Source organism: Trichosurus vulpecula, chromosome 4 (assembly GCF_011100635.1).
Source record: "Trichosurus vulpecula isolate mTriVul1 chromosome 4, mTriVul1.pri, whole genome shotgun sequence".
Lineage (NCBI taxonomy): Eukaryota > Metazoa > Chordata > Mammalia > Diprotodontia > Phalangeridae > Trichosurus > Trichosurus vulpecula.
In genome coordinates, this window is record NC_050576.1 from 44740265 (window position 1) to 44767332 (window position 27068).

The 27068-nt window shown below is 40.5% G+C and overlaps 1 protein-coding gene across 2 annotated transcripts; it reads left to right on the forward strand.

Annotated features, from left to right (window-relative positions):
* Positions 1-8461: 8461 nt before the first annotated feature.
* BCL10 (BCL10 immune signaling adaptor) lies at positions 8462-26783 on the forward strand. 2 transcript variants are annotated; one of them, XM_036756580.1, is made up of 4 exons: positions 9053-9098; positions 18200-18336; positions 20812-21100; positions 22604-26783. In XM_036756580.1, the coding sequence occupies exons 2-4, from the start codon at positions 18304-18306 to the stop codon at positions 22954-22956; spliced, it is 675 nt and encodes a 224-aa protein (XP_036612475.1). In that variant the 5' UTR covers positions 9053-9098; positions 18200-18303; the 3' UTR covers positions 22957-26783. The 2 variants fall into 2 exon arrangements, with proteins under 2 accessions (XP_036612474.1, XP_036612475.1); XM_036756579.1 differs by lacking the exon at positions 18200-18336 and having other exon boundaries at positions 8462-9098.
* The last annotated feature ends 285 nt before the right edge of the window (positions 26784-27068 follow it).

Consider the following 27068-nt stretch of genomic DNA (forward strand, 5'->3'; position numbering starts at 1 on the left):
AATGATTCAGTAAAGAAGATGTTCTCACTGATGTGGGTGAGGTGGAACCTGGAGTATGCTCATAAATGTTTCCAAATTTTGAAAATGTACATATAACACACTTTTAAGTTTAAGCTGCATTATTACTATTTTCTCCATCACTTTCTTAAGCCTAGAAATCAACAAAACAATGAATCGAGTTCTTATTTGTAGTGATTGTCACTTAAGTCCTCATACTGAAAATTTAGCAATTAGCTCCCAAGTGCCCACATGATTTTGCCATGCCCTTAGGTGGGACAATCAATGGACTCCCATCCTTACATATGCAAAATCATAAAATTTCACAGTTGAAAGGGAATTCTGATGTCATCTAGGACATAAAGAAAAAGCACTTATTAAGCACCTACTCTGTACCAGGCTCTGTGCTAAGGGCTTTGACTTTGACTAAAGGAAGGGCTGCACTTGAGGACCTAGAGGGCCACATGCAGCCTCCAGGTGCAGGTTCCCCACCCCGATCTAATCCTTAGGAATCATTCCCACATTGGCCCCAAATCAGCTTCTTTATAACTATCACTTGTTGATCCTGGTCCTGCACTTGGAGCCCAAGCAAGGCTGTCCAGTCGGTCTTTCACATGACAATCCTTCAAATATTTAAAGGCAGTGCTTATGTCCCATGAGTTTTCCGTTCCGCAGGCTAAACCTCCTCTGGTTCCTTCACCCAATTTTCCATTGCTTTGGTTCCCAGCTTTTTCTTTGCATAGGCAATTCTCCATTCCTGGAATGTATTTCCACCTTTCTTCTCATTCTCAGAATTCTTATTTTCCTCCAACATTCAACTCAAGTGCTTCTTTTCTTATTCACTCTTTCTGTCAGTTTTCTCTCTGTGTCACTCTCTCTATCTCTCTGTATCTCTGTCTCTCTCTGTCTCTGTCTCTCTCTCTCTCTTTCTCCTTCTGTCTCTCTCTCTGCCTCTGTCTTTCTCTCTTTCTCTTTCCCTTTCTATCTCCCCTCTATTTCCCTCTGTCTCTGTTTCTCTCTTTTCAAATTATCTTACCTCTACCTCTGTAAGGTAGAGGGGGAAGGCCTGGCACACTTACAGACCCCATCACCAGGTGAAGGATGCTGAGGAGCTGTTTCCAAGAGAATTGTGATGACTGGATCACGTGTGTCCATTCTATAACTAGTTCCAATTGGCTACCACATGTTTGGAGGAGCCTTTTTACGTTGAATACATATCTGGAACTGTTTTCAAAAGGACCTCATAAAGCATGGGCCCTGGAGTCAGGAGGACCTGAGTTCAAATCCTGCCTCAGATGTGTACTAGCTGTTGTGACCTTGGGCAAATCACTTTACCCTCATTGCTTCCCCCCCCCCAAAAAAGACACGACTCAGTTCTGGACCACTTCTTTCTGGTGCATTCAAATCTGGGAAAGGAACTGACTTCTTTTCTAGCATCAAATGATACCATATGATAAGGGGAAGGACCATAGGGCCTCCACCCACAACATCATATATCCCCTGAGGAACAGGCCACCTTGGCCTTTTAATTTGTTCTTTTCCATGCTAGGTGGGGGATAAGGAGTATCTGGCTCTGAGGAATTCCAAAGGCTGGAGCAGAAGCCACAGGAATCCAGAAGTCCAGGAATGCAGGCTGGGTGTTATGGTCACCCCAGCCTTGATGCCTTGAGGAGTATGAAGCATGACCCATCTGGCATGACCCTCGGGACTCCAGCCCTGAAGAAGCTAGCAATGATGCCAATTTTGGACGTGAACTTAGTGGATTGTGTGAGCCTAGACCCAATCCCACCTCCACCCAGAGACTAAGATCGTATCAGGGAGATTATGCCCTGGAGATGTTGGGGGAGAATGCTATGTATTTGTTCTTGCTATAGCTTTGAAGTAAATATTCCTTTGTAAAAGTTACCCAATGTTTAAGTGGCTAAATGGAGGCAGGGCTCTAGTTGTTGGCCCCTAACAAAAGTGATGAATACAGTCCGAGGGGGGCTTAATGCAAACTGAGACACAAAAGCTACCCCACAAACCATTCGATGTACTCTAGAACTCTGAAAGGCAGTTGGCCTGGCCCTGACAGAGTAAGGCCAGAGCATATGCATTACACCAATATTTACTTATCTTTTATTGACTTAGCTGTGAGCATAGATACGTTCTCCCTCTGGTAGAATGAATGTCCTTTTTGAGGGCGGAGACTTTTTCAGTTCTGTTCTTGTATTCCCAGTGTTCTGCACAACCTCTAGGACATAGTAAGACCTTAGAATGTCTGATGAATTGAACTGAAATGGATCCATGTCAGAAACTTTTGTGGCCTCTGACAGTACCTGTATTATAGTACCTGTATTATTAATATTCATTGATTGAGAAAATCTGTATCAATTAAAAACAACTATGCATTCTGTAATGCTTTTAAATGAATGTGTATTATGTTAAACACAAGAGGGTCTACCTACAATTGGAAAATTATAAAGGGATAAGGACTGGACCAGTGGTTTTACTAGTATAGGGAACTCGATGATGAAGGAACTCTCTATAACAAAGCAGGCTGGCATTTTTCCTAAGCAGCTTATAGTCTTACAGTTACCCAAAGCACTGAGAGTTTAAGTGACAGCCAGCATGTGTCAGAGGCAGGACCTGAACCCAGATCTTCCTGGCTCTGAGACCAGCTCTCTATCCTCTATAACATGCTACCTTCCTATTTGGAAAAAAATAGTGATTCAAACTGAACCGCCAGGGGGTGGTGGAAGAGTATAGAACCAGATGCCTGGTTCTTTAAAGCATCAGCAAGACCCAGGGGCATGCTGGATATCTTTCCCTCCTTGGCCTCATCCTTGACTTTGTCGAATGCTCTTGTGCCATCTGGAGGTATATATGTCCCTCGGTCATTTGTCTCATACCCCCAACCACTGATCACACTCTTCCTTTGAGCAGTGGGCAATTCTCAATTATTCAAGTCTCAAATGCATATTTAAAACACAAATTGAACCAAATTAAGAAAAGCATAATGAAACAAAAGGATTAAGTTAACGTTACCACTTATTTACCTCTTCATAGAACCACAAGTTCTAAGCTCCCACAAGATTTCTGAGCAATATGATTTTAGGAAAATTATTTTGTCAACTATGTGGGAAAGGAATTAGAGAAAGGGAAACTGGAGGGAGATATACATTAAACAAACTGTTATAATAGTTCGGGTGGCAAGTGATGAAAGCCTGAATCAGGATGGCAACTATGTCCGTAAAGAGAGGGGGACAATATAGTTGACATTCTGAAGGCAGGAACAAAAGGAGAGGAGTTTGGAAAAGGTGAGGACATATGGGAAGATTATGATTTGTTTTATACACAGTGATATTGGGGTGGTAGTGAGATATTAAGGTAGTTACAGGTATGGGTCTGAAGTTCAAGAGAGTTAGAGAGATAAGGTCTGGATATATAAACTTGGGAATCATCTACATAAAGATGATAATAGAGACCACGTGCTCACCAGGGGAGAGAGTGTAAAGAAAGGAAAGATGAGGACCCAGGAGAAAACCTGTCAGAATAGGGGAGATATTACTTGGGAAATGAGAAAGCAGACAGTTAGGAAACTCCAAAGAGACAAGTAGGAGGAAAGCCAAAAATAGAGTATCAAGGAGGAGGAAGGAGAGATCAGCGGTCTTAAAGGTACAGAGGGCAAAGACTTGGCCAATAAATCGATCTGCTTTGAGTCTATCTATTTTGTTACAAGGTAGGCTTCTGTTTTAAAACCCTCATTTAATTTGATCATTCCCACTAACTATTATGGCTTTTTCCAATGTATTTAGGCATGAAGGAGAGGAGAGATATAGACCACTCCTTCCCTTCATGGCTAGGTACCTTGAAAAAGCCATCTATGTTCAGCACTTCTCTCTTCTCAATTCTCCCTCGGCAATCTTTCACATTGGTGTTTTAGGAAGATGATTTTGTCAACTGTATGGAAAAAGGATCAGAGAAGGAAGAAACTGGAGGCAGGAATACTAATTAATTAATTGATAGTCCAAATGACAGGTGATGAGGTTTCTGATATGGTCATTCAACTGAAAGTACCCTCTGAAGTAACCAATGATCAAGTCTTATTTGCCAAATTTAATGGCCTTTTTTTATCCTTGTTCTTTTTGAACCCAATAAGCATTTGACACTGTCAGTCATTCTCTTCCATGAGTTACTCTCTCTCCTTTAGGTGTTCATGACATTTGGTCTCTTCTGCCCATCTGACTACTCCTCATTCTGCTTTGCTAGATCTTCATCCAGATTACACCCACTAATTGTGGTTGTCTCCTAAGGCTCTGTCCAAGATTCTCTTCTATTCTCCCTCTATACTATCTCACTTGGTTACTTCATCATCTGCCGTGGGATCAATTATCAACTCTCTATGGGTGATTCCCAGATTATATATCCAACCCTATCCTGTCTCCTGAGCTTCAGTCTCACATCACCAACTTCCTGATGGACTCCAACTGGATGTTCCATAGATATCTTAGGACTTAATATGTCTAAAACTGAACTCATTATCTTAGCCCACCCCCAAACCCTCCTCTCTTCATAGCTTTCTTAGTACTATCAAGGTACCACCACCCTACTCAGTCTTAAAGCCTTGGTGTCATCTTCAGTTCCTCATTCCATATCACCCCACACCCACAGCCAATATGTTGTTAAGTCCTGTCAATTTTACTTTACATCTCTTGTATACTCCCCTGTCTCTCCTCTGATTCTGCCATTACTCAGGAATAGGCCCTCATCACCTCAAACCTGAATTCTTACAATTGCTTTTGGTTGGTCTCCCTGTTTTAAATCTATCTTCCACTCAGTCACCAAAGTGATTTTGGTGACCATGTCACCTTTGGTCCCTTCCCTTCCCTACTCAATAATCTCCAGTGGATCCCTATTAATTCCAGGATTAAATATAAATATAAAATCCTCCTAGCATTTAAAGCCCTTTATAACAAGGCTCCTTCCTACCTTTCTATTCATCTTACACTTTACTCCCTTCCTTTATGCTACTATCCGTAACACCAGCTTTCTTGATATTCATCAGACGTGGTCTCCGTCTCCCAATTGCACATTTTACTAGCTATTCCCCAAGCCTAGAATGCAATCCTTTCTCACCTGCCATTCCTAGCCTCTTCTTCTGACATTACCTCTTACTCATACTGCGTATATATTGTTTGCCTTTCTTCATATTTCCAGCTCTTAGCACAATGTTTGACTGTAAGCACTTAATAAATACTCGGGGCAGCTAGGTGGTACAGTGGATAGACTGCAGTCAGATGGGTAGGAAGAGAACCAGCAGAGAGTGGTGTCTCAAAAACCTAGAGAGGAGAGTTACAAGGAAGATCAATAATGTCAAAAGCTGCAGAGACAGCAAAGAGCATGAGGATAGAGAAGAGGCCATTGGACTTGGCGACTAAGAGATCATTAGTAACTTTAGAGAGAGCCATTTCAGTGGAATGATGAGGTTCGAAGTCAGATTGTAAGAGGCTAAGAAGACAGTAAGAGGAGAAAAAGTGGAAGCACCTATGATAGATGTTCTTTTTTGAGAAAGTTAGCTGTGAAGGGCAGAATGTAGGACTAATGGGGGCAGAAGGATAAAGTCAGAGGGTTTTTGTTTTGTTTTCAAGATGGAAGAGACATGAGCATGTCTACAATATACAGTAAGAAATAAGGCAGTAGACAAGGAGAGATTGAAAGTAAGTGAAAGAGTGCATCAACACAGTGCCACATAAGTATCTCAGAAGGACTTTTCCCCTTTAACCTATTACTTTGCAAATTTGGGAAAAGCAACAATTTAGCTCCTAGGGCAGGGAGGAACAAGACAAAAGTCACCAACCCCTTTCAGGATCTTCCCCTTCAGCCCCTCTATTTTACATGGACCCATGCAATTTACACAGGAATCATGGAATTGAAAGAAGTTGAAAGGAATTTCACTTTTAGTCAAATAAGAGTTTGTACTGAAAGAACATGAGCAGCAAAAGAAAAAGAATCCAAAAGACAAAGGGCATGAGGACTTTTCTTTCTATCTAACTAGCTGGGTCCATCTCGATATGGTTCTGTCTGTAGCTCATAAAGTCTGTAGCCTTAAACTCTGAGCTTCTCAGAGTTGAAACCCTACCAAATGCTATTTCTGTTCAACAAATAAGCCATACCTGGTAGCTGAGAGCAAGAGCAGCCCAATACAAATGTGCATCAGAGAGCAGCCCAATGTGAATGTGCATCAGAGAGCAGCCCAGAAGTCATCTTAATGATGTTACCAGAGACTCTGTAGCATGAGAGGTTTGAGTTACCCTGGTTATTCATGGTCTCTGCTTGTTTCCCCTCCCACACTGGTGGTGTGCTAACCTGTGGGAGAGTATAGCCCTGTGTGTTTTGGGGAGAGGATCTTTATTGTCACTTAGTTTGATGAAATGTCATTTGCTCTTAAACAATGTTACACATTGATGGGTTCTTGCGAGTCATGAATCTGAGTAGATGCAAACCTACCAAGTACTTTGAGCTACAATAGCTTTCTGTGGGCTCATGTGTGAGGAGAACCAAGGCAATACACAAATAGAATACAGGTATAAGTTTAGTAAGAGGTGGAGTTGAGTAGGGAATAGAAAATTGGCCTTGGAATCAGGAAGCCCTGAGCCTTTGACACAGAATACGTGTGGGACCAAAAGCAAGCATTTAATTGCTCATTGCCCCAAGGAGTACTGGCTTTGGAGGCAGAGGAGTTTTGTTGTTGTTTGTTTGTTGGTTGTCATTGTTCAGTCATTTTCAGCTGTGTCCTACACCTTGTGACCCCACTTGGAACTTTCTTGGCAGAGATACTGGAATGGTTCAACATTCCCTTCTCCAGCACATTTGACAGATAAGGAAATTGAGGCAAACAGAGTTAAGTGATTTCCTCAGGGTCGCACAGCTAATAAATGTCTGAGGACAAATTTGAACTCAGGAAGATGAGTCTTCTTGGTACTCCAGCCACTGTGCCACCTAGCTGCCCCTTGGAGACAGACGACCTAGATTCAAATTCTACCTCTGGCAGGTATTACCTGTGTGACTTAGGTGAGTCAATTAACTTCCCTGGGCCTCAGTTTCTTCATCTGTAAAATGAGGGGGTTAAATTAGATGGCCTCTGAGATCTTTTCCAGCTCTAGATCTATGGCCCCATGGTCTTAAAGTTACTGAGAAGTTGCTGGTCTGCATATTTGGAGAGAGTAAAGGCATATTCTACATGCATATATGTGTGTATATTTATCTCCATATATACATATGCATCATATGTCTTTACTCACTCCATTTAATATATACTACATATATTCATATGTATATAAATATGTGAATATATTTACACATATATTTACATGTATATATATATATTACAGAATTCATTTGTTTTACATGTTTTACGTGCGCGCTCACAGTTTGCACCTGCACAGTTTGCATCGCAGAAACAATGATTTGTAACAAGAGAGAGCTATATGAGGGAAGGTCAGTGATGATATCGTCACATTTAAAAACACACACACACACAACACCGCCACAAAACTTTTTAGAAAGACACAAAAACAAGGCAGGAAAACACAGGAGCAGAAGAGACAAGGGACATAGAGGCGTCTGCGCCGGGTGTTGCTGTAATTCATGTGCTAATGAGTTTAGATGTTTTTCTTTCAGGATAACAGCAGATTTGGGGCTCCCATGAGATATCAAATATAGCTTTCATTAAAAGAATGAGCGAATGAATAAAGATCACGGTGACTTTTGGTGGCCTTTCTTGCTGCCAAATTGTAAAGAGAGGGCTTTGTTTCAGATCCGTGGAACGGGACGCGCTTGCTAAATGCGTGTGGACTACGATCAATGGAAATCAATCAGTCAGTCCGAGGGACCCTCTATTGGCGGCACCTGAGACGCTGCTACGCTACCTGCTTTGGACACTAGAAAGGGAGGATGAGTCACTAGGGAGGGGCTATTAGCATCTCCACTGTACAGATGAAGAAACTGAGGCAGAGATAGGTTAACCGATTTGCCAGAGGTCCCACAGCTCAGGTCTTCTTCTGACCCTGAGTCGCTCTATCCTCCTTTCACAAGGTTAAACTTCCGGCAGGACAAACCTGGGGCTGCGGTAGCCACTGGGAGAGGGACAGCAAGGGGTTGGACCAGAGGGAAGGGGCGTGGTCTGAGTCCGGTGCGCGCTCCTTTAAAGGGCGTGGCCTGCATCACGCAGGAGGGAGGAGGGAGCTTGAGTGTCCTCTTAGGGGGTGTGGTTTGAGGTCCCTCCCACACCCCCCATGAGTGTATTTTCGTCGTAGGGAAGTGGGGTTGAGGAATGCTGGGAAAGCCTTTGGAAGGGGCGTGGCTTGGGTCTAGCGAGAGTGGGGAAGCGCTAGGAGAACCCTTCGCCGGAGGCAAGGTTTGCAACTTGAAGCTAGTAGTCGACCATAATAGGAAAGGGGTGTGGCTGGTATCCGGTGACGTTGGGGATGGCGAGAGACGAAGGCGAGGAGGCGGGGCTTAAGTCCTATGGGACAGCGAGCTTTAGTTGGGGGGCGTAGTTTGAGTCCTGCTTGAGCCCCGCGGGAGGAGGGAACGGGGAGAGGATTTTCCGAAAGGGCCGTGGTTCATGTCAAACGCGAGGTGGGGTTGGGGAACTGAGAGAGGGTCATTAGGAAGGGGCGTGGCTTGGTCTCAGCCCAGAAAGTGAGAGGCGTGGTTTGCCTTAAGGGGCGTGGTTTGTCCCGTGAGGGGCGGGGTGTAAGGCTAGGCTCAATGACTTCCCCCAGTGAAGGGGCGGGACCGCGTCCCAGGCGGATTGACGGCTGTGGGCTCCAGTCTTGTTCCGAAGCTCGGCTAGGGGCGGGAGTCTCGGCTTGGGCTACTCCGGTCGGTGCTGCAGCCTCCTCCTCCTAGCAGCCGGAACCGGAAGCTACTGCTCCGCTCTTGGGCTCGGAGCCCTCGGGTCTTTCGGCCCCTCTCACCTTTGGATCGCCGGGCGGGGGTGGGGTCTCGGGTCCCTTCAGTCCTGGGGGCGGCGGCGCCTGAGTTCTGGAGCCTGAGCCATGGAGTCCGCCGCGCCAGCGCTGACCGAGGAGGACATGGCCGAAGTAAAGAAGGATGTGAGTGGCGGGGGTTGGGCGGGGCAGCTTCGTACCCCAGGGCGCCGAAACTCCCAGGGGAGCTGGGCGGGGGAAGTCCCGGATTTTCCGGGCACTCTGAAGAAGGACCCCTCCCCCCGGAGGTGGCCCGGAGTCAAGAAGACCCGAGTTCACATCCGGATTCCGGCACTTGCTGGACAAATCACTGAATGTCTGCCTCAGTTTCCCCCACTGTCAGATGGGAATAATAATAATAGCCCCTACCTCCCAGGGTTGGTTATGAGATAACATTTGCGATGTGCTTAGCACAGTGCCTGCCACATAGTAGACTCGATAAATACTTCTTTCTGCGGCTGTGCCCCCTGCAGCATTATAGATTTGGGTCGGGCTCGGGGACCTTGGAAGGAATCTAATAAAATAATAATAACCAGCATTTGTATTGTGATACCTGAGTAGCCCGCTATTGCTAAAAACCCTGCCCCCAGCCCCTAATTGCAAACTCCAGTGTGCATATAAAAAACAGACTGAGTTCCTGCCATTCGGCAAGGGGCCTGGCCCCCTAAGACTCTTTTAAGGAATGTGAGCTAATGGCCAGGTAAAAGGTCTAATGCCTAACGACCCTCCTCTGGCAGGGTGGGCTCAGAGATGTCTCCATCTCGTGTCAACAAGACTGAGCTAAAACATCTCTTGGTCTGTCCTTGGCCGTTAAGGATGGAAGCCTTGGCCCTAGACCTTATCGTGAATTATATGACTTTTGCCTTATCTTGAGCCTTCCTAGCTTCAAGAGTTATGACAAAAGTTGGAGACAGAGATCCTGGGTTGTAATTCCAATTGACACTTTGTCAACTATCTGATATGTTGTATTTACAATCTATTCAGGAGGTTCTTCTATTGTATCGTGGTCATAAAAAGTGAAATAACACAGGCTTGCTGAGTCTGCAAAGTAACATATGTAAACTTCAAGAGATAATTAAGCACTGAATCCTGTATTGTCTATATAAACTACCCTCTCGGTTTAAACGTGGTCATCTGATTTGGGAATTTTTTTCCCCCAAATGACCGCTGGCTAATAAACTTCTCCACTCAAAACTTATACTCTGTGGCGTGTCTTGCTCGCGGTGGGTATAACAATATAGAGCTTTAAGATTTGCACAGAGCTTTGGGAGATCATATTTGATCCTCCTGAGGTGGGGTCCTGGGAGGCAGGAGCTGTTAAACTGAGGCACATGGAGGTTGTGGCTCGTTGGGGGTCGCCGGGTTAGGTGTGGTGGACCTGACTTCAGACCCAGCCTTTGCCCTGCATCGTGCCACCTCGCTGCCATCCGATCAAAACATCACAAATCTGGGCCTGTGAGGGGTCTCAGGAGGTCATCCAGCCCAGCCCCACCCCACCCCCATTTTCCAGATGAAGGAACTGAGGCCCACAGAGATTAAGTGACTTAACCAAGGTCACACAGGTGGCAGAGCTGGAGTTCAGACACAAACTCTCTGGCCCCAAATCGCGTTGTCCTCATGCCCTTTATACTGTCCTAGTTTCACTGTTCTTTGTCGAGTTAGTTCCCAAGGGACCTTTTTCATTATGGTTGTGTCCACTCTCTGAAGCACCAGGTCACCCTATTCCTTTTATACAGGAAAAACACAATGGTGCTTAATTGTTAAAAATGGGCTCCCGCTCCATTATTTGTTATTGGAATCCTTGAACAGCTTGGCCTGTGCTTTCTGATTCTCCTAATCATCCTTCCCTTTGCATACTTGGTTCAGTCACCAGGCTAGCTGACAGGTCTGAGATACCCTCAGTACTACAGGAGCTAAAATCCTCTTGAATTATTAAGACCTGGCAGCTGGCTCTAAACTAGAGCTGAGAATCACTTTAGAATATCAAAGGTGGAAAATGAAAAAGACATCCCTCCAGTGTCCATGGAATGCCCCAGATGTGGAAAGGCCATTATCCCCAGAGGCAAAACTAGCTCCTGGTACTAGAAATTCCTCTAAAGAGAAAACTCCTACCCATTTAAATGAGACCTTTGGTCTTTCTAGCCTGGGGAAGAAGAGCAGCTGAATTCATACAATTGATAGAAATATTCCCTCAAAAATATCAATATAATGATTTGATTTCTATAAACTGTAAAATATGCAACAGCTGACCTTCATAGATGCTAAAAAGTAGCATAGGTATTAATGCTTTGTTATAATGAAATGTATTATAATCTAGTTTACATGTTTCCCTTTGTTTTTCATGCAAGTGCTTGCCCTCTTAGATGTCTAAGCGTGAGTAATAATTATCCATCATTTTGCATCTTATTGTTTAGAAATGAAAAAGAAAAGCTTAGCCAGCATTCTAACTTGGTGGTCCTCATATAGTATTTGTACATTGAATTCATGGAATTCTGGAGTTAGGTGGGAGCTACTGTATTCCAGCAGTAGAGCTTAGCATAATACCTGGCAAATAGTAGGCTCTTAATAAATTTTGTTGACATGTTTTTTGATTTGACGGATTAAGAAATTGAGGCCTACAGTGGCGGTGACTTGCTCACAGTCACGCAACTGGTTAGTGGCAGATTCAGGACTATAAGCTTGTTTAATGTTCTTTCCCTTACACTTTGCTTCCTTTGAACAGATAGATATGCCAGTAATCCTGGGACAAAGTGAACAAAGGTTAATTCTAGTGTCTCCTTTCAAGACTAAACTACTTTTTCTCAAGGCCAAAGTATGATTCATTGCTTTTGACTCACTATAGAAATAGCCATGAATTACCTGTCCCTTTTGGAGAAAATGATTGGAATTCGGAGCCTATAGAACTACTCTGGAAAGCCTGTTAGTGTTTTCAGGTGTCTTAGTATCATAGATTGATAGCTGCAGAGGACCTTACAGTTCATCTAGTAGTCTCCTTCATGTCCCTTTTCCTATAGCCCTTTCCTTCTTCCTTTGGACTTTGATGTCATATTGTAAAAGGAAAATAAATTCACAGAATATTTTAGAAGCTTAGGTATATGACTTTTATTTGTGCATTAGTGTCTGCCAGGTACAGTGGGAGTACAAAGATGAATAAAAGCCCAGCAAGGGTGGGGAACCTTGGGGGACCTCAAGGTCACATGTGGCCCTCCAGATCCTCAAGTGTGGCCCTTTGCCTGAATCCAGACTTCACAGAACAAATCCTTTTAAGGACCAAAGTCGAAGGGCTTCACTTGAAGATCTAGAGGGCCTTAAGGCCCCCACATGGTCCCCACCCCTGGCCCAGAGGCTTGAAGTTTAGTATCTGAAATAAAGTAGATATGAACTAACGAATACAAGACAGTATATGAATCTATGGTTCTCTTTCAAAACTTTCATAAAATCCAATCTTGTATGTGATTATCCTTACCCCTCTGGCATAATTCCCTGTTGTCCTTGGCTCTGGCAGAAGGGGCCAAGATGCAGGTCCAAATTGAGTAATTAGAGTATAGTGTTCTGTATGTTGCAAATAATAACAACAGCAAAAAGCCCTGTGAATTATTTTGACATTCAGCAATTATTTGGGGACTGCATAGGTGAATAGATGATAAATCCAGACCCCAAAGAACTTGCAGATAGATCAGGGAGATGAAACATACACGGAATTGCAGCATGAGGCCAAATGATATAAAGAGTAAGTGGTCGAAATTTGGTTTTCTTTTAATTTTGGTTCTCTTTTAAATAATGTATTGTTGTTTCATAGATTTTTTTAGCCAATCTTTTATATCAGGACTCGGAGTCTATGGCTTTTTCTCAGTCCTCAGCCTTCTTGACTTCTCTACCATTTGATCCAGTTGATGAGCCTCTCTCTTTGGACACTCTCTCCTCTCTGAGTTCTCCTGACATTGTACTCTCTTGGTGGTTCTTCCACCTGTCTGATCTCTGCTCAGTCACCTTTGCTGGATCATCATCCACGTCTCAGCCCTTGACTGTGGGCATACTCACAAGGCTCTGTCCTGGATTCTTTTTTCTTTCTCTACATTTTCTCTTACTTGGTGACCTCATCAGCCCCCTTGAGTTCAATCATCATCTCTGCAAATGACTCCCCAATTTATGTATCCAGCCCCTTTCCTTTTCTTCCTACTTAACCAACTGGCTATTAGATATTTTGAACTTGGTATTCTCTAGGCATCTAAAATTAAAAATGTCTAAAGCAGAACTCATTACCTTTTCCTCCCCCTCTTGCTAACTTCCCTATTTCTGTCAGGAGCACCACAGTCACATAGATTTGTAGCCTTGGTGTCATCATCAGATCTAATAACTCTAAAACAATTCTTTTCACATTGAATTAAGAAAACTTTAGTACTGAAATCACATTTTCTGTGACCTTGCTACCATGTGAGGCTTTCTTGGGAAAAGTTGCCATTAGAGATAAATGTAACAGTTGAATTCCTTTAGTTGAAACAAGTTTCAAAACAGTGAAAATGTTGTATTAAAATACAAGCCCCACATAGGTGCTTCAGAAAGTTGCGAGTCATAACATTGTGAAGAAATGAACAAAGTAAATTTTGGTGAAGTTCAAATTTTTTTCTTCTAGAAAAGCATACTTAATTCTAGCAGTGGTTATTTAGTATATCGTTAAATAAAACAGAACCTATTAGTAGATTTAAAAGCTGTATTTTGAATAAAAGATGGCTTTCTGCCTCTTCTTAATAGCAGTTCTGAGAGCCTTCTAGGCTTTCAGGCAAAGAAGTTCAGCTTCATTGTAAAAAGAATTTGCTGTATATTTCTAAACCAGCTCACCCAAAAAAAAAAATTCTATATTCTCTTTCATTTTAGTTAGAGGTAGGTAGCAAAACCAAGAAGCTGCATTATGTAGCCTGCTTTATCAGATCATGTTGGTACCCTGGCAGGCAGGCAGAGTAGATGGTATCACGTAGTCTAGACAGAGCATCAGCTTGAAGCCCCCTTATTGGTATATGGACAAAACTGGCTCAGGCATAGAAGTTAGTTAGGTCTGTTTGCAAACCAAGGAGAAGTGATGGGCAGGGAAGCCTGCTCTGCAGATCCCACCTGGGTCTTTATACAGTAAGCAGGAAAAATAAGAGAATTTGCCAAAGCTCGTCATTAACATTGACAGCTATGCTCTCAGTAATCATAAAAGCATCTCCAAGGAAGGGACATAAGTCAGTGATGGACAAAAATAAACCAAAATGGTATCAAGCCTCTCTTCCCTCTGGCTTCTCTCTTTGGTGTTTCCTGTAGGGTGTTTGTTCTCTTTGCAAGTGAATGCCATGCTGAGTCTGGGTACTTCTGATGAGACTCTTTTACCTGCTTGAATCTTATAGAATTCTGCTTTGATAGCATTCCGTCTTTATTAGAGCCTATACAAGGGAGTGGATGATGCAAGTGGAAAGGATGTGAGAGATGTTGCACTAAATAGAATCATCAGAATAAGTAGAATTAATTGGACATAGAAGAGGGATATAAGGTGAGGGAATTCAATTCAGCGGACACTTCTGAAGCACCATGGAAGGCTAGGTTCCGAGGTTACAAAGGCCAAAAAAATCCCCAAACAGTTGCCCTCAAGAAGTTCATGTCCCACTTGAGGGATACAATATGTATACAAAATAATTTCAGGAGGGAAAGATCACTGACAACCAGAAGGAACAGGAAAGCTGGCATAGAAGGTAGGTAGCACCTGAGCTTACCCTTGAAGGAAGCTAGAAAGCCCAAGAGGTAGAGTTGAGGAGAGAGTGTATTCCAGGCAGAAACAGGAAATAATGCTGAGTTTGAGGAATGGTTATTAGCCCGGTTTGATGGTAATGCAGTCTGTGGGGAAGGGAGGGTAACACAAAATCAGTCTGGAAAGAAATGGGTGCCGGATTGTGGAGAACTCCTAAAATATCACACTGCAGAGTTTGTGTTTTATCCTAAAGGTAGTAAGGATCCATTGAAGAATTTTGTACAGGGCAGTGACATAGTTTGTGTTTTTTGAGAATATGAATTTGTGTGCTTTGTGGAAGATAAGTTAGAGATGAGAGGCTGGAAGTGGGGTGCCCATTAGAAATCTGTTATAATAGTTCAAATAAGATATAATAAGGGACTCACTAGGCCAGAGCCTATGTGAGTGGAGAGAAAGGGAAGATTTGTAAGGGATTGGGGAGGTGGCTAGAGTGGTAATGACATCAAAAGAAATTGGGAAGCTGGAGACAGGATTTAGGGAGGAAACCAGTTCATTTTAAGACCTCCTGAGTTTGAGTTGTCACCAGGACAGTTAGGTAGAAATGTGCCACAGACATTTCTTAACCAGTCCTCAGGGACGACTTGAGACTAATGATGATGATCTAGATTTTTTTGAAAGTTATCTGGACAGAGGTGGCAATAGAGCTAAGTGAGGGGATGAAATGGCGAAGAATCTAATGTCTAAATCACAGAAAGTGCAGTCCCACTGTGCTTGATAGTGGTCGAACAGTGGTTAGAATATGTTTAGTTCATATCACTACATTTCACTAAGAGGGACATGGGCAATTTAAAGTCAATTCGGAGGACAGTGAAAATGTTGAGGAAACTAGAGATAAATAGCCTGAAAAAGAGAGGGCTCTTGTGAAGGAGGAATGTTTATTAACCATGGATTCAGATAAAACTCAATGGTTTAAAATATTAAAGGACACTAGAGTACTATTGTGCTATAAGAAATGATGAGGAGGCAGACTTCAGATAAACCTGGAAAGACTTACATGAACTGACGCTGAATGAAGTGAGCAGAACCAGGAGGACATTGTACACAGTAACAGCCACATTGTGTGATGACTAACTGATAAACTTAGCTGTTCTCAGCAATGCAAGGGTTTCAGAGAACTCCCGAAGACTCATGCTGGAAAATGCTATCCACATCCAGAAAAAGAACTTTGGAGTCTGAATGCAGATGGAAGCTACTATTTGTTTTCTTTTGTTTTGTTTTGTTTCTTCTTTAATGTGGTTCCCCCCATTGGTTCCAGTTTTTCTTTACAACATGACTAATGTGAAAATATGCTTAATATGAATGTATATGTAGAGCCTATATTAGATTGCATGCCATCTTGGGGAAGGGAAGGAGGGGAAGAAAATTTAAAATTCAGAATCTTATGGAAGTGAATGTTGAAAACGATTAATTTTACTACCAAAGTAGTAGAGAAACCTAAAATATTTACTGTTTCATTAAAAAATGAAGAGACCCAGAACTTTTTAAAGTTTACTAATACTGTTTCTTCAAACATCATCTAATGTTACATTATTCCTTTTTTCTGGTTGCTGTAGTATGAAGAAATACTCTATTGTATTATGATTTAGTTATTAAATTTGCAAAGTAGGTTCTAATTTTTTAATATTTTGATAAAAGATAGCCCCCAAACAGTAGGCAGATTAATTCTAGTTGAACTTAACATTCTTCAAAAAAAGTTTTCCACTTGGTCCCTTTTTAGATTGTTAAATTTATCTTCTTTGAGTAATTTCTTAACAATAATTCCAAAAGATTCCAAGCTATATAACTCATTTCATCTGGTGTCAGCACTGTTTTATTCCAAAGCTACATATAGTGCTTTGAAAAGTTTTGCTTTGAAGGTGATTGTCTTTTTAAAAAGTTAATTTATAATGAAAAGCTCTGACTAAAAAATTAATCTGAATATCTTTCTGTTGTGAGGTCCTCCGCCTCAACAACCAGATTGTGGGGGTCTGTTAGCCCCCCACACCCAGGCCTTTGCCTAGCAAAGGGCCTGATCTCGCGGACAATGTATGGGGCAGGAGCCGAAGATGGTGAATAACTCTGATTTATTCAGGATAGCAGCAAACTTTTATATCTTTAGTGACAGTAGGTACATTCTTTGGTTACGTAGGTGAAAGAACAGGTAAAATCAAGACACCTGGGTACTAGGATTGCCCCAACTCCGCCTACTCTCCTCCACTTCTCTTCCTGCACTAACCCGCAGATACCTGCGGTCAGGCAGTTCCAGGCAAAGAACGGGAAGTTCCATGTGCTCTGGCAAGCCCAGACAGAGAGCCGGAAGTTCCATGTGCTCCAGCAGGTCCGGGCAAAGACCTGGAATTGCTAGGGAGGCAACAAAGGTGAGACCCCTCCTCCTGGCTCCACCCATATCTCCGAGCCCTGAGTTTATCTCAGCAGGCCCCTGGGCGTGGAGGTTTGAGGAGCGCAGGGCTCGTTCTAACTCAGCCCGTAACATCTTTCCTTTTTTCTTCTTTAAAAGTAGTGACCATTATATATCATACTAATGAAAATACTCTTAAGGAGGTAGGATTCCATCAGCAGGTTAGGTGACTTGGCTGGTATCATGGAGCTAATAAGTGTTAGAGTTGGGATTGGAACCAAGATTTTCCAGACTATAAGCCCAGCATGGTATCCACTGGGCTCCATGGCCTCTATATTATATTCCAATTAATGATCTCATGGATTGTGATTTTAATTCTACTCACACAGACTGCAGCCTCTCCATGCCTGTCCATCCCTCTGTGATTCTTGTCCATGGTCTCCCCGTACATTCATCACGAGCACATTCCTCCCATTACCCATTACTCCCATTATAGGTATTTCTGTGGAGTGTGATTTCTGTCCATCTGTTCTCACTCCTCTCCTAATGCTGCTGCTCATAATTCCCACTGTCCTTTACTATAAGATTTTTATAAATAAGTTGACATTCTAAACTAGTTCTTGCAGACCAAAATGGTTTTTAGATTCTTTTGGTCTGATGGCATTTGTTTTACAGAGTTAAACTGCTTTTTAAAATAGTCATAGAGTGTCAGTGTACTTTCCTCCATCTGTTTCCCATTTGTCAGCAATATTTAACTCATTTAAATATATTAGTTTGGAGTTTTAATTGCATACCTTAACTTCTTATTTTTAGTCTTAAGGTTTTGTAATGATTTTGATATTTGTCCTAACGAGACGGTAGTCTGACTCTACAGAGATGATTCAGGAGTGACTCCTGCATCAGTAATGAGTTGTTTGTTTTCTGTTTGCCAATAAATAATCACGTGGCTGGGGGCGGCTGTTTGGGGGTTTTGTTGAGGGTTTTTTTTTTTTGTGGTGTTACTTGGTGTACCACTTCATTTACTTGCCTCTACATTCAGACCCTGTGAAACATCTTTCCATTTAGCTGCAACTTCTTTTTGTCTCCTGGTTTCATTTATATCCACAGTGTCAAGAGTGATAGGATTTAGTTCCTTGAATTCAGCACATCCAATCAGTTCTGCCTTTTCTGACAATTCTACTTGTTCAGGATCTCTCACTCCTTACCGTGCCATGCCTGTCATCCTTCTGGAAGCCCTTATAAAGGTGTGTTACAATCAATGTAGAATTCTCTAACACAATTCAACAATTAAGGGAGGGCTGTGAATTACTCCATTTTTAGAATGTGCATAAACATTAACAACTGTTGGTCTCCAAGATGTGAGATCCTTGTCCAGTAACTTAGGGGACTTTCTATTTAATGCATACTGTTGGTCCGATTTGATCCTGGTATTGCTACTTAGTTTTCTTGGCTACGAAGTATAATCCTAATGAACAGTTTTATACTTTGAACAAAAGAAAAACCAGGTAAGAATGTGTGACCAGATCTATGTAAATCTATTACCATTACAGGAAAAAATACCTAGTAATACCTTCTTGTGATTTCTTACCTAATTTTGTTTTTTCCTTATTCAAAAAGCATTCAGTGACTTCAGTTGCCCCGGATTCTTCATGCTGACTAAAAAGACTCCTCACACACTCATCAGTTTGCCTTTGTGGTCTTATATCCTATTATGTTTTTATATGGCCACTTCACTTCACTCCCTAAACGGACCCACACTTTCCTTCCCATTCCTTGGCACTTCTTCCCTAGAGACCTTATTCTTCATCTTCTGAATCCTGCCTTTAAAACCCACCTCACATTCTGCTTCCTTCATGGCACCTTCCTGCCTTCTCCCATACTAGAAATGATGTTTTATCTCTCTGAACTTCAGTAACTTCCTGTTACGCTTCTTACTGGACTTAGAAAATATTTTATTGGTTATCTTTTATTTGTACATCACATCCATTCCTAAGTATATCCCTTCCTGTTATCTTAACCATAGTCATCCTTTGTAACAAAAGGTAAAAAAGAGAGGGAAAAACCGTTCTGCAAAACTAACCAACACATCAGCCCAGGCTTACAGTATGTGCAGAATCTCCCCTTCCCCCACCCTCCAGAAAAAAGGACAAGGAATTGCATCTTTTCCTCTTTTAAGGCCGAGCTTCATCATTACAATTACATAGTGTTATTTTCAATTACTTCCTTGCACTTTCTATATACTTTGTTGTGATTATTGTGTGTATTGTTTTCCTGGTTCTGCTTCCTTCACTTTGCATCAGCTCATAAAAGTGTTCCCTTCTTTCTCTGTGTTTTTGTATTCATTTATTACAGGACATTAATATTCTCTTACATTCATGTGCCACACTTTGTTTAGCCATTCCCCAATTGTTTCGAATTCTTTAGTACTCTGAAAAGTTCTGTTACAAAAGTTCTATTATTTTGGAAAATACATACGACCTTTTCTTTTCATCATTGACTTCCCTGGCATATATGTCTCACAGTGGGATGTTTCAGTCAAATACTAGACATTTAATCACTTTCTTAATATAATTCTAGTTCACTTTCGAGAATGGTTGAATCAACCCATAGCCACCAATAGAGTATTGGTGTATCACAATTGTTTCAACATTAACTTTTCCCATCTTTTGTCATCTTTGCCAGTTTACTGTGTGTGAGGGGAGACCACAGAGTTGTTTTTATTTGCATTTCTCTTACTCATAACTTGTAATACCCTTTCATCTGATTAATATTTTTCAATTCTTTGGAGAATTGTTTATCTGTTTACTTTGACCTCTTACCTGTTGGATTATGACTCTCTTTTTGTACTTTTGCATTATATTACTTATTTATCCAAATAGATTATAAGCCTATGAAAGCGAGGACTATGTCTTATTCATCTTTGTACAACCCTCCACCACCCCCCAAACCTCTCTACCCTCCCACCTCCATCCCGCTGCCCAATCTAAGCTACTGCCTTGCACATGAGAACATAGCACCGTAGAGATGGAAAGAACCTTAGAATTCTTTTTTCCAACCTGTCACATTTTACAGATGAAGAAACTGAGAAAACAGTTTTCCTTCTGCCTAAGAGCCAAACAGCTAATTATGTAGTAGTAATCCATATTTTTTTAACTAAATTGGATTTTTTTTTCCCCAGCATTGGTATGCAGGGTAGTTTGGTCCTTTTTCTGTTATCCTCTAGGATTAGATAATGGAAAGACAAAGTTAATGGAGCAGTAATTTTTCCTGAATTCAGAAGGCACTTCAAGATCTAGAGTAACCATATGCATCAGTCATCAAAGCAAGACAATGGTTTTAGATGATTTCCTACAGATAACTTGTCAGGCAAATTAATTTTAGTTACTAGAATTGATTCTGCCTTCTATGTAATTTATGTTCTTGGTCTAGGGTTGTGATCTGTTCTTTCCCCCTTCCCACCCCAAATCTCAGTGCCTGCCTTCTGAGATTGTCAAATATTTCCTGTATCTATAGACAGATAGAAATATTGATATCTTATATGTACATAGTTATTTGCATATTGTCTCCCCCATTAGACTGCAAGCTCCTTGAGAGCAGGGGCTCTTTTGCCTAGTTTTGTATCCCCAGTACTTAGCACAGTGCCTGACACCTAGTCAGGTACTTAACCATAAAATGTTTAATATTTAAGATAACCTTAAAATATGTTTTATATCTTTTAGGCTTTAGAAAATCTGAGGGTGTATTTATGTGAAAAAATCATAGCTGAGAGACATTTTGATCACCTACGTGCAAAGAAAATACTCACCAGAGAGGACACTGAAGAAATTTCTTGCAGAACGTCGAGTAAAAAAAGAGCTGGTAAGCTGTTGGACTACTTACAGGAAAACCCTAAGGGACTTGACACTCTGGTTGAATCTATTCGACGAGAGAAAACACAGAGCTTCCTGATAGAGAAAATCACAGATGAAGTGCAGAAGCTAAAGATTGTCAAACTTGAGTATCTGAAAGGTAAGGTGATGTGCATGTACGAGAGGACAAGTTAAACAGAAAAAGGGAAAAGCAAAGCAGTTCACTCAGTGGAGTTGATTTCTTTTCCTCTTGGTTTTTAACCCAAGAATTCCACTAGGATTGCCTTTTCTGCGTTAGAAAATTTTATTAGGTTGACAAAATAGAAAGCTATTGGGGGATTTCCATTTAATCACAGCTTGCTGTACATGGCTTTAGTTATACCGCTCTTCCTCCCAGATTGATGTGGGGTGAAACATGTAATATTAGGCCTACTTTACAAATGAAGAAATACAATTAGATTTGGTGAGTGACTTCCCAAAGGCACAGGACTAAGTGCAAAGTACAGGACTTCTGAGGCCTGTGTTATGGAACTGCAGCTCCTCCATAATAAGCTAAATGGGATACTAGTTTACTTAGTGGGTCAGTAGAATGTTTTGCTGGATAGGGACTAGACCTGTAATTTTTCATTACTGTAGGGAGCTCCCAAATGAGCAGACTCTGTCTGCAGTTTGACCTTTGAAACTTAGAATCTTTGAGACTCCCTGGAGCAGTGAGAGCTGAAGTACCTTGCCCAGGATCCCACAGCCAGGATGTGTCAGTTCTTCCTGGTCTTTTGGCAGGCTCCCTGTCCACAGGAATTCTTAACCTTTTTTGTGTGTCATGTCTGTGGAACCCCTCACACAATACTGTTTTTAAATGCATAAAAGAAAATGCAGGATTACAAAGGAAACCAACTATATACACACATACATACATATATATTAAAATTCAGTTATAAAAATTTTTTAAGAAAAAAAGTTCATATACCCAAGATGAACCCCTGCAACTAAGCCATCTTTATTGTGTCTTTGAGTTTCAAGAGTGGAAGAACTCATAAGAAAGAGTAACCTGGATCAGAGTTTATCAGCCTGCAGATCAGTAGATTCTTCTGTGGGCTATCTTGATCAACATTGAATATTTGCAGAGCCAGGTTAATTGTTTTATCCTTTGACTACAACAAGAATTTTCCCTTTCCACTCCCCTAGAGTTCTAGGGCTATTAGTTAAATAAGCCCAAGATTAAATAGTGTCTTCCAAAAAAGATTCTACTCATTTGCTCATCATAGATGGACATTAGTCAATTCATAAACTTTATCCTTGATACACACTATTTGGATGCAATTTTATTAAGCACATATTCTGTGTGTCTTTTCCTTTTGTTTGAGCACTTGTGCTTTTGTGCTGTAACTTTAGTGACTGTCCAGTTGCTCTGAAAACTACTTCTTTTATGAAGAAATGAGTTTATTTTCATTACTGACCAGATTTCCTTAAGCAGTAATGCTTAATTCAATTTTCACAGGTATCCTGGATATTGGGCTTTTTTCCTACTTGTTGGGCCTCCAAAATGTTACAATATTTAGCAATTTAATAACAGTTATTTGATCAAGTATTTATTGAATTGATTGTCACTGATTAGAAGGTTTACTAATCAGTTCATTAATCATCTCTTATGGTTTTATTTTAGGATTGCACCATAATAGCTATATGCCTCTTCCACCTGGAGCAACAAATAGTCTGTCTAGATTAGATTCTAATGAGTGCAATTTCTCTGACAAATTGAAAGACGGAGATGCCACTGTTGTTTACCACCCAACAGGAGAGTCCAGCACAGCCTCCTTTTATTCCAATAATTCTTCACTGAATTTACCTGTCGTTGAGGTAGGCAGAACCGAAAGTAGCGTCTTCTCCTCAACTCCCCTTCCTGGACCTGGAGACCCTGGGGCACCTCCTCTTCCGCTAGAACCACAGTCAGAAGAAGGAGGAAACTCAACTGATATGTTTCTTCCCTTAAGATCACGTTCTTTTTGCCAACAATGACAGCTTACCCCACTTCTTTAAAAAAAGTTACTTCAGAAATATTTAAAAGGGTTTATAAAATTTTAAGAAAACAGTTACTGTCAATGCTTACTAACCACCTACTGTAGCATTTTTATCATGGCATGTAAATGGAATGTTAGTGCATTTTTAGGAAATTAAATATAAAGCACATTTTGATTATGTATACTGTTGTTAACTTTTCTTGCTTTTTCATCGTAAGAGTTTTAGTTCGGTGTGTTTTTGTTTTTTAATACTGTTTCAATTCAGTTTTTGCAGCTGGGGACAATTTCTTCATAATGTGGCCATTTGGGTTGGATTTGCTGTGTTAAGACAGTGTGTGCTGGAAGTGGTCAGGCCTACCTAACAGTTCTCACCTGCTTTTTAGACTTCTCCCAGTAGAATTTTCAGAGTTCAGAAGTTGGCTCTTTTTTGTAATTGACCGTGTTGCTGGCTGGTGAAATACCTGCGAACTAGCACCAGCGTAGATTTTGCCCAAAGGGCATTGTGTACAAGGACATAGTCCTTCTTAAATCTATATAATGCCTCTACCTCCTGGTCTAACCCAATGTGCCAATATCTCAGTTTGATCAGTTATGCTCATCATCAGTGACTTTAATGCCTTTCTTAATACACTCTTATGTTCTTGGTCACATTTTTTTATTCCTAAGAAAGAACTATTTTGTAACATTCCAATCATTAATATTTCAGGGAGGGATTTTATGTTTTTAGTTTCTGTACTTTCATCCTCTCCAGGTTGTTGTCTGGAGAGTAGATAAAATCTTAGAACAAATTATTTTCTTATAGAAATTCAATTTTGGTGAACATTGCTTGAAATAAGTGGGACATTTGCTGACCATCTTGTCATGTGGTCTTGTTGTTTATTGTAATGGAATGTCACCTCTATTATTCGTGTCACATTTTATCTCTGGTGTGTTTAAATTTGTTATTGTTTACCTATCATATAAGATTTTTCTTAACCATGCTAGTAAACAAATGGTAGAAATGCTATTTGGTCAGTCAATAAATATTAAGTACCCACTATGTGCCCAGGCACTATGCTAAGCAATGGGGATGCAAATGTGAAAAATAGTCACTACCCTCACAGAGCTTACAGTGTAATGGAGTAAGACACCACCCAGAAGGAAGCTAAAAAGGAACAGGGGAAGGTAGAAAAGGGTTATACCCGCCTTGGAGCATAATAGAGACCTAAAGGAATGCAGCCCGGTGGAAAATGGTGACCAGTATGGGCACCTGCCTCAATCAGAGAGGCCCCACAGGCAGAGGGCATTGGAGTGGTGGGATTCCTGAAGCTGGTGCAGCCTTGCAGGAGGACAAGGTTCTGAGGGCATGATGGAGAAGTTGCTAAAAATATTGTTAACAGTGTAATAGTCTCAAGGATACAGTAGGGTTTTTTAAAGCTAGATTTCCTTTAAGAATCCAAATACTTGTTTCCATTTTTAGAGCAGTATACTAAACTACTTTCAAGTGTTGGTTATATGTGTACTTCTAGGAAATAATTGTAAATCGTCAGCCACAAACAAACTTGACCTACTACAATGTTTTTATAAGAACAGTTCTGAAGATTGAGTTATGTCCACATTTTACTCATGATTACTTGAGACTGTGAAATATTCCATTTATAAGTTCTATCCTTAGACATTTATAGTTTATTTTGGATTGTTAACTAACTGTAAATTAGTAACACAGTAAGTAAGATTTCTGCTATCATAATTTGAGTTTTTAAGAGTCCTTTAAAATACTGAAATGGTTTCCAGAGCCCATAGAATACTTAAATTTAAGTTCTTAAAAACTGACCATTATCCACATTTTAGGATCAGTTGAGATAGTAACCTAACAGGGGTAGAGTAATCTGCTCTCCTGTGCTGCATCCTCTAGTTAAACAGCATACATCAGCATCTTAGGATCTCTTTGAGTTGAAAGCAGTCATAAATTCTCCCCACCAATACATTTCCCCTCCGATTATGCACCTCATCCCAAGCTGTTCACATTATCTTTACGGTAGTGATGGATGAAAGGGGTTTTTGTAACCTGACTCATGAGGAACCATGGACAGCACACATTTATCTCTCCTGTGAACAGAACTGTATTAGGTGCTATGGTAGGCATCCATCTCTGTAGGAGTTTGCACTGTTGATGGAGAATTTTAGTATTTGCAAAGAACATAGGTTGTATCTAAAAAGTTTTTTGTGTTGGATATTACCAGCTTAATATTTCTCTTCCCCCTCTCTACTTTACTCTTGACCAAACCTGCTGCTATTAAAATTTATAACTAGAAATTTTTGATTGGAAACTTGGGACCAAAGGGCACTACCTTCTCAAAACCACAGAAGGGATCCTGTGGTTATGATTTCTAGTGAAATCTGCATACTGAATGCCTAAGCTTTCATCTGCTATCTTGACTGGGGGAGATTTGGGAACAGATGTTGTTCACTATTCATTATTAGCAAAAGTATTCATTTGGGCATAAACTAAATATGAGAAAATGAACAGGTTTCTTTGGTTCCTCAATATTATGAGTCCCAATATTTTCTTGATGTGTAAGAGCTAGAAAGAAAACTGACTGGGCTGTGTTTCATCTCCCCAGCAGTGGGAGCAATACAAGTTATAGTAAAACATTATGCTTTTAAATGAAATCTATTTCAACTTATTTTTAAAATGTATTCTGAAAAATTATGTTTATGTGTACCAGATCATGTAAATACTAAATTTTAAGTGGTGTTACTACATGAAAACATTTTTCATTAAGTTTATAAAGTAGAAATTGATTATATTTTTCTAGTATTCTAGTATATTATAGTTGAGCTGTATTACTGAAGGAAAAAGACATACTTAGTTTATTTTTAATTTTTCTGAGTTACCTGGAATTTGAGGAATTATGTCCCACATTTTCAGAATATTCACAGTAATATATTTGCACTAAATTGTGGCTGTGAAATACAACTAGATTCAAAAAACTTAGTCATGTAGATTAAAATTCTGGAAAAGGTCCCAAATCCTTTAAGATATTTAGTATGCTGAATGTTTAATTTTCACTGTTTAAGTTAAAACTCAATTAAGTAGAGTGTTCCTGATTGAAGGGGTGTCTAAAGATCATTCGGAATACCTCATGTCATTATTGTGAAACTAAATGGTCACCAAAACAGTGTTAAGTGTTTAGAAGTGTAAGTCAAATTCATACAGGCCACAGGATATTCCCTAAGAGTTTGTGAATTTCTTTTTCTTGTGATTTGCTTGTCTTTTCTGAAGTGTGCCTTGGCTGGATTTTGGGCAGAGCCAATAATTGGCTTCAATTTGGTTAACTTCCAAAATCGGGGAATCTTGTTCTTTTGAAAGGAGTCAGTTTTTAGTAAAATTTTAGCAGATTACCTTTTAGTTTTTAATAAGATACCTTGTGTTCCTGAAAAGGTAAAGTAGATATTTCAATTTCCAGTATGAAGTGCCTCATATTTCCAGGTTAGATAAGATTATCCAAAGTTAAACAAGTGCCTTTTTGACCTTCCTTGTGTATTCTTCAACATTTTTAATCACGTAAAAATGTGACTGGAAGTCAGAAATATGAAATGAACCACATAAAAGACATTGAATGTAAGAGAATTGAAAGTACATGTAATATTAGTGTAATCCAGTGGGGATATATTTCTAAATGCAAAAGAATAGTTAATAAATATGAAGATTACTTTGCTGCACTAACCAAGTCTGAATGTCAGTTTCCTCATGTATTTCATGACTAAAGTTTGAAGAAAAAATTTTACTATTCAATATAATTTTGTTTTAATAAATACCTTTGTAAAGTTTTTTACCTTCAAGTGATGTGTATGTTTTACCATTACCTTCCATTGAACCAACAATGAACTTCAACAACAGGTTTTGGAGTTAACTACTAGAAAAAAGCAACTAAGAAAAAGGCTTCACTTCCATCTGAATGACATATGCCTGACGAAGCATCTGGAACACAAATAACTGTGTTCTTGTAAAATTCATCATTTGGACACTTTCTTTAAAGTCAGCACAGAAATAGAGCGCCAGGTCAGTTTTTCTAATCTGGCTTCATCATTTCCCCAGCTTAAGAGTGTTCTATTTAATTCAGGAGG

Coding starts and splice junctions, on each gene's coding strand:
- BCL10 (XM_036756579.1), top strand. CDS start 9,042: ATGGAGTCCGCCGCGCCAGCGCTGACCGAGGAGGACATGGCCGAAGTA. Junction 9,099..20,811: donor TGGCCGAAGTAAAGAAGGAT/GTGAGTGGCGGG, acceptor TATATCTTTTAG/GCTTTAGAAAATCTGAGGGT. Junction 21,101..22,603: donor CAAACTTGAGTATCTGAAAG/GTAAGGTGATGT, acceptor GTTTTATTTTAG/GATTGCACCATAATAGCTAT.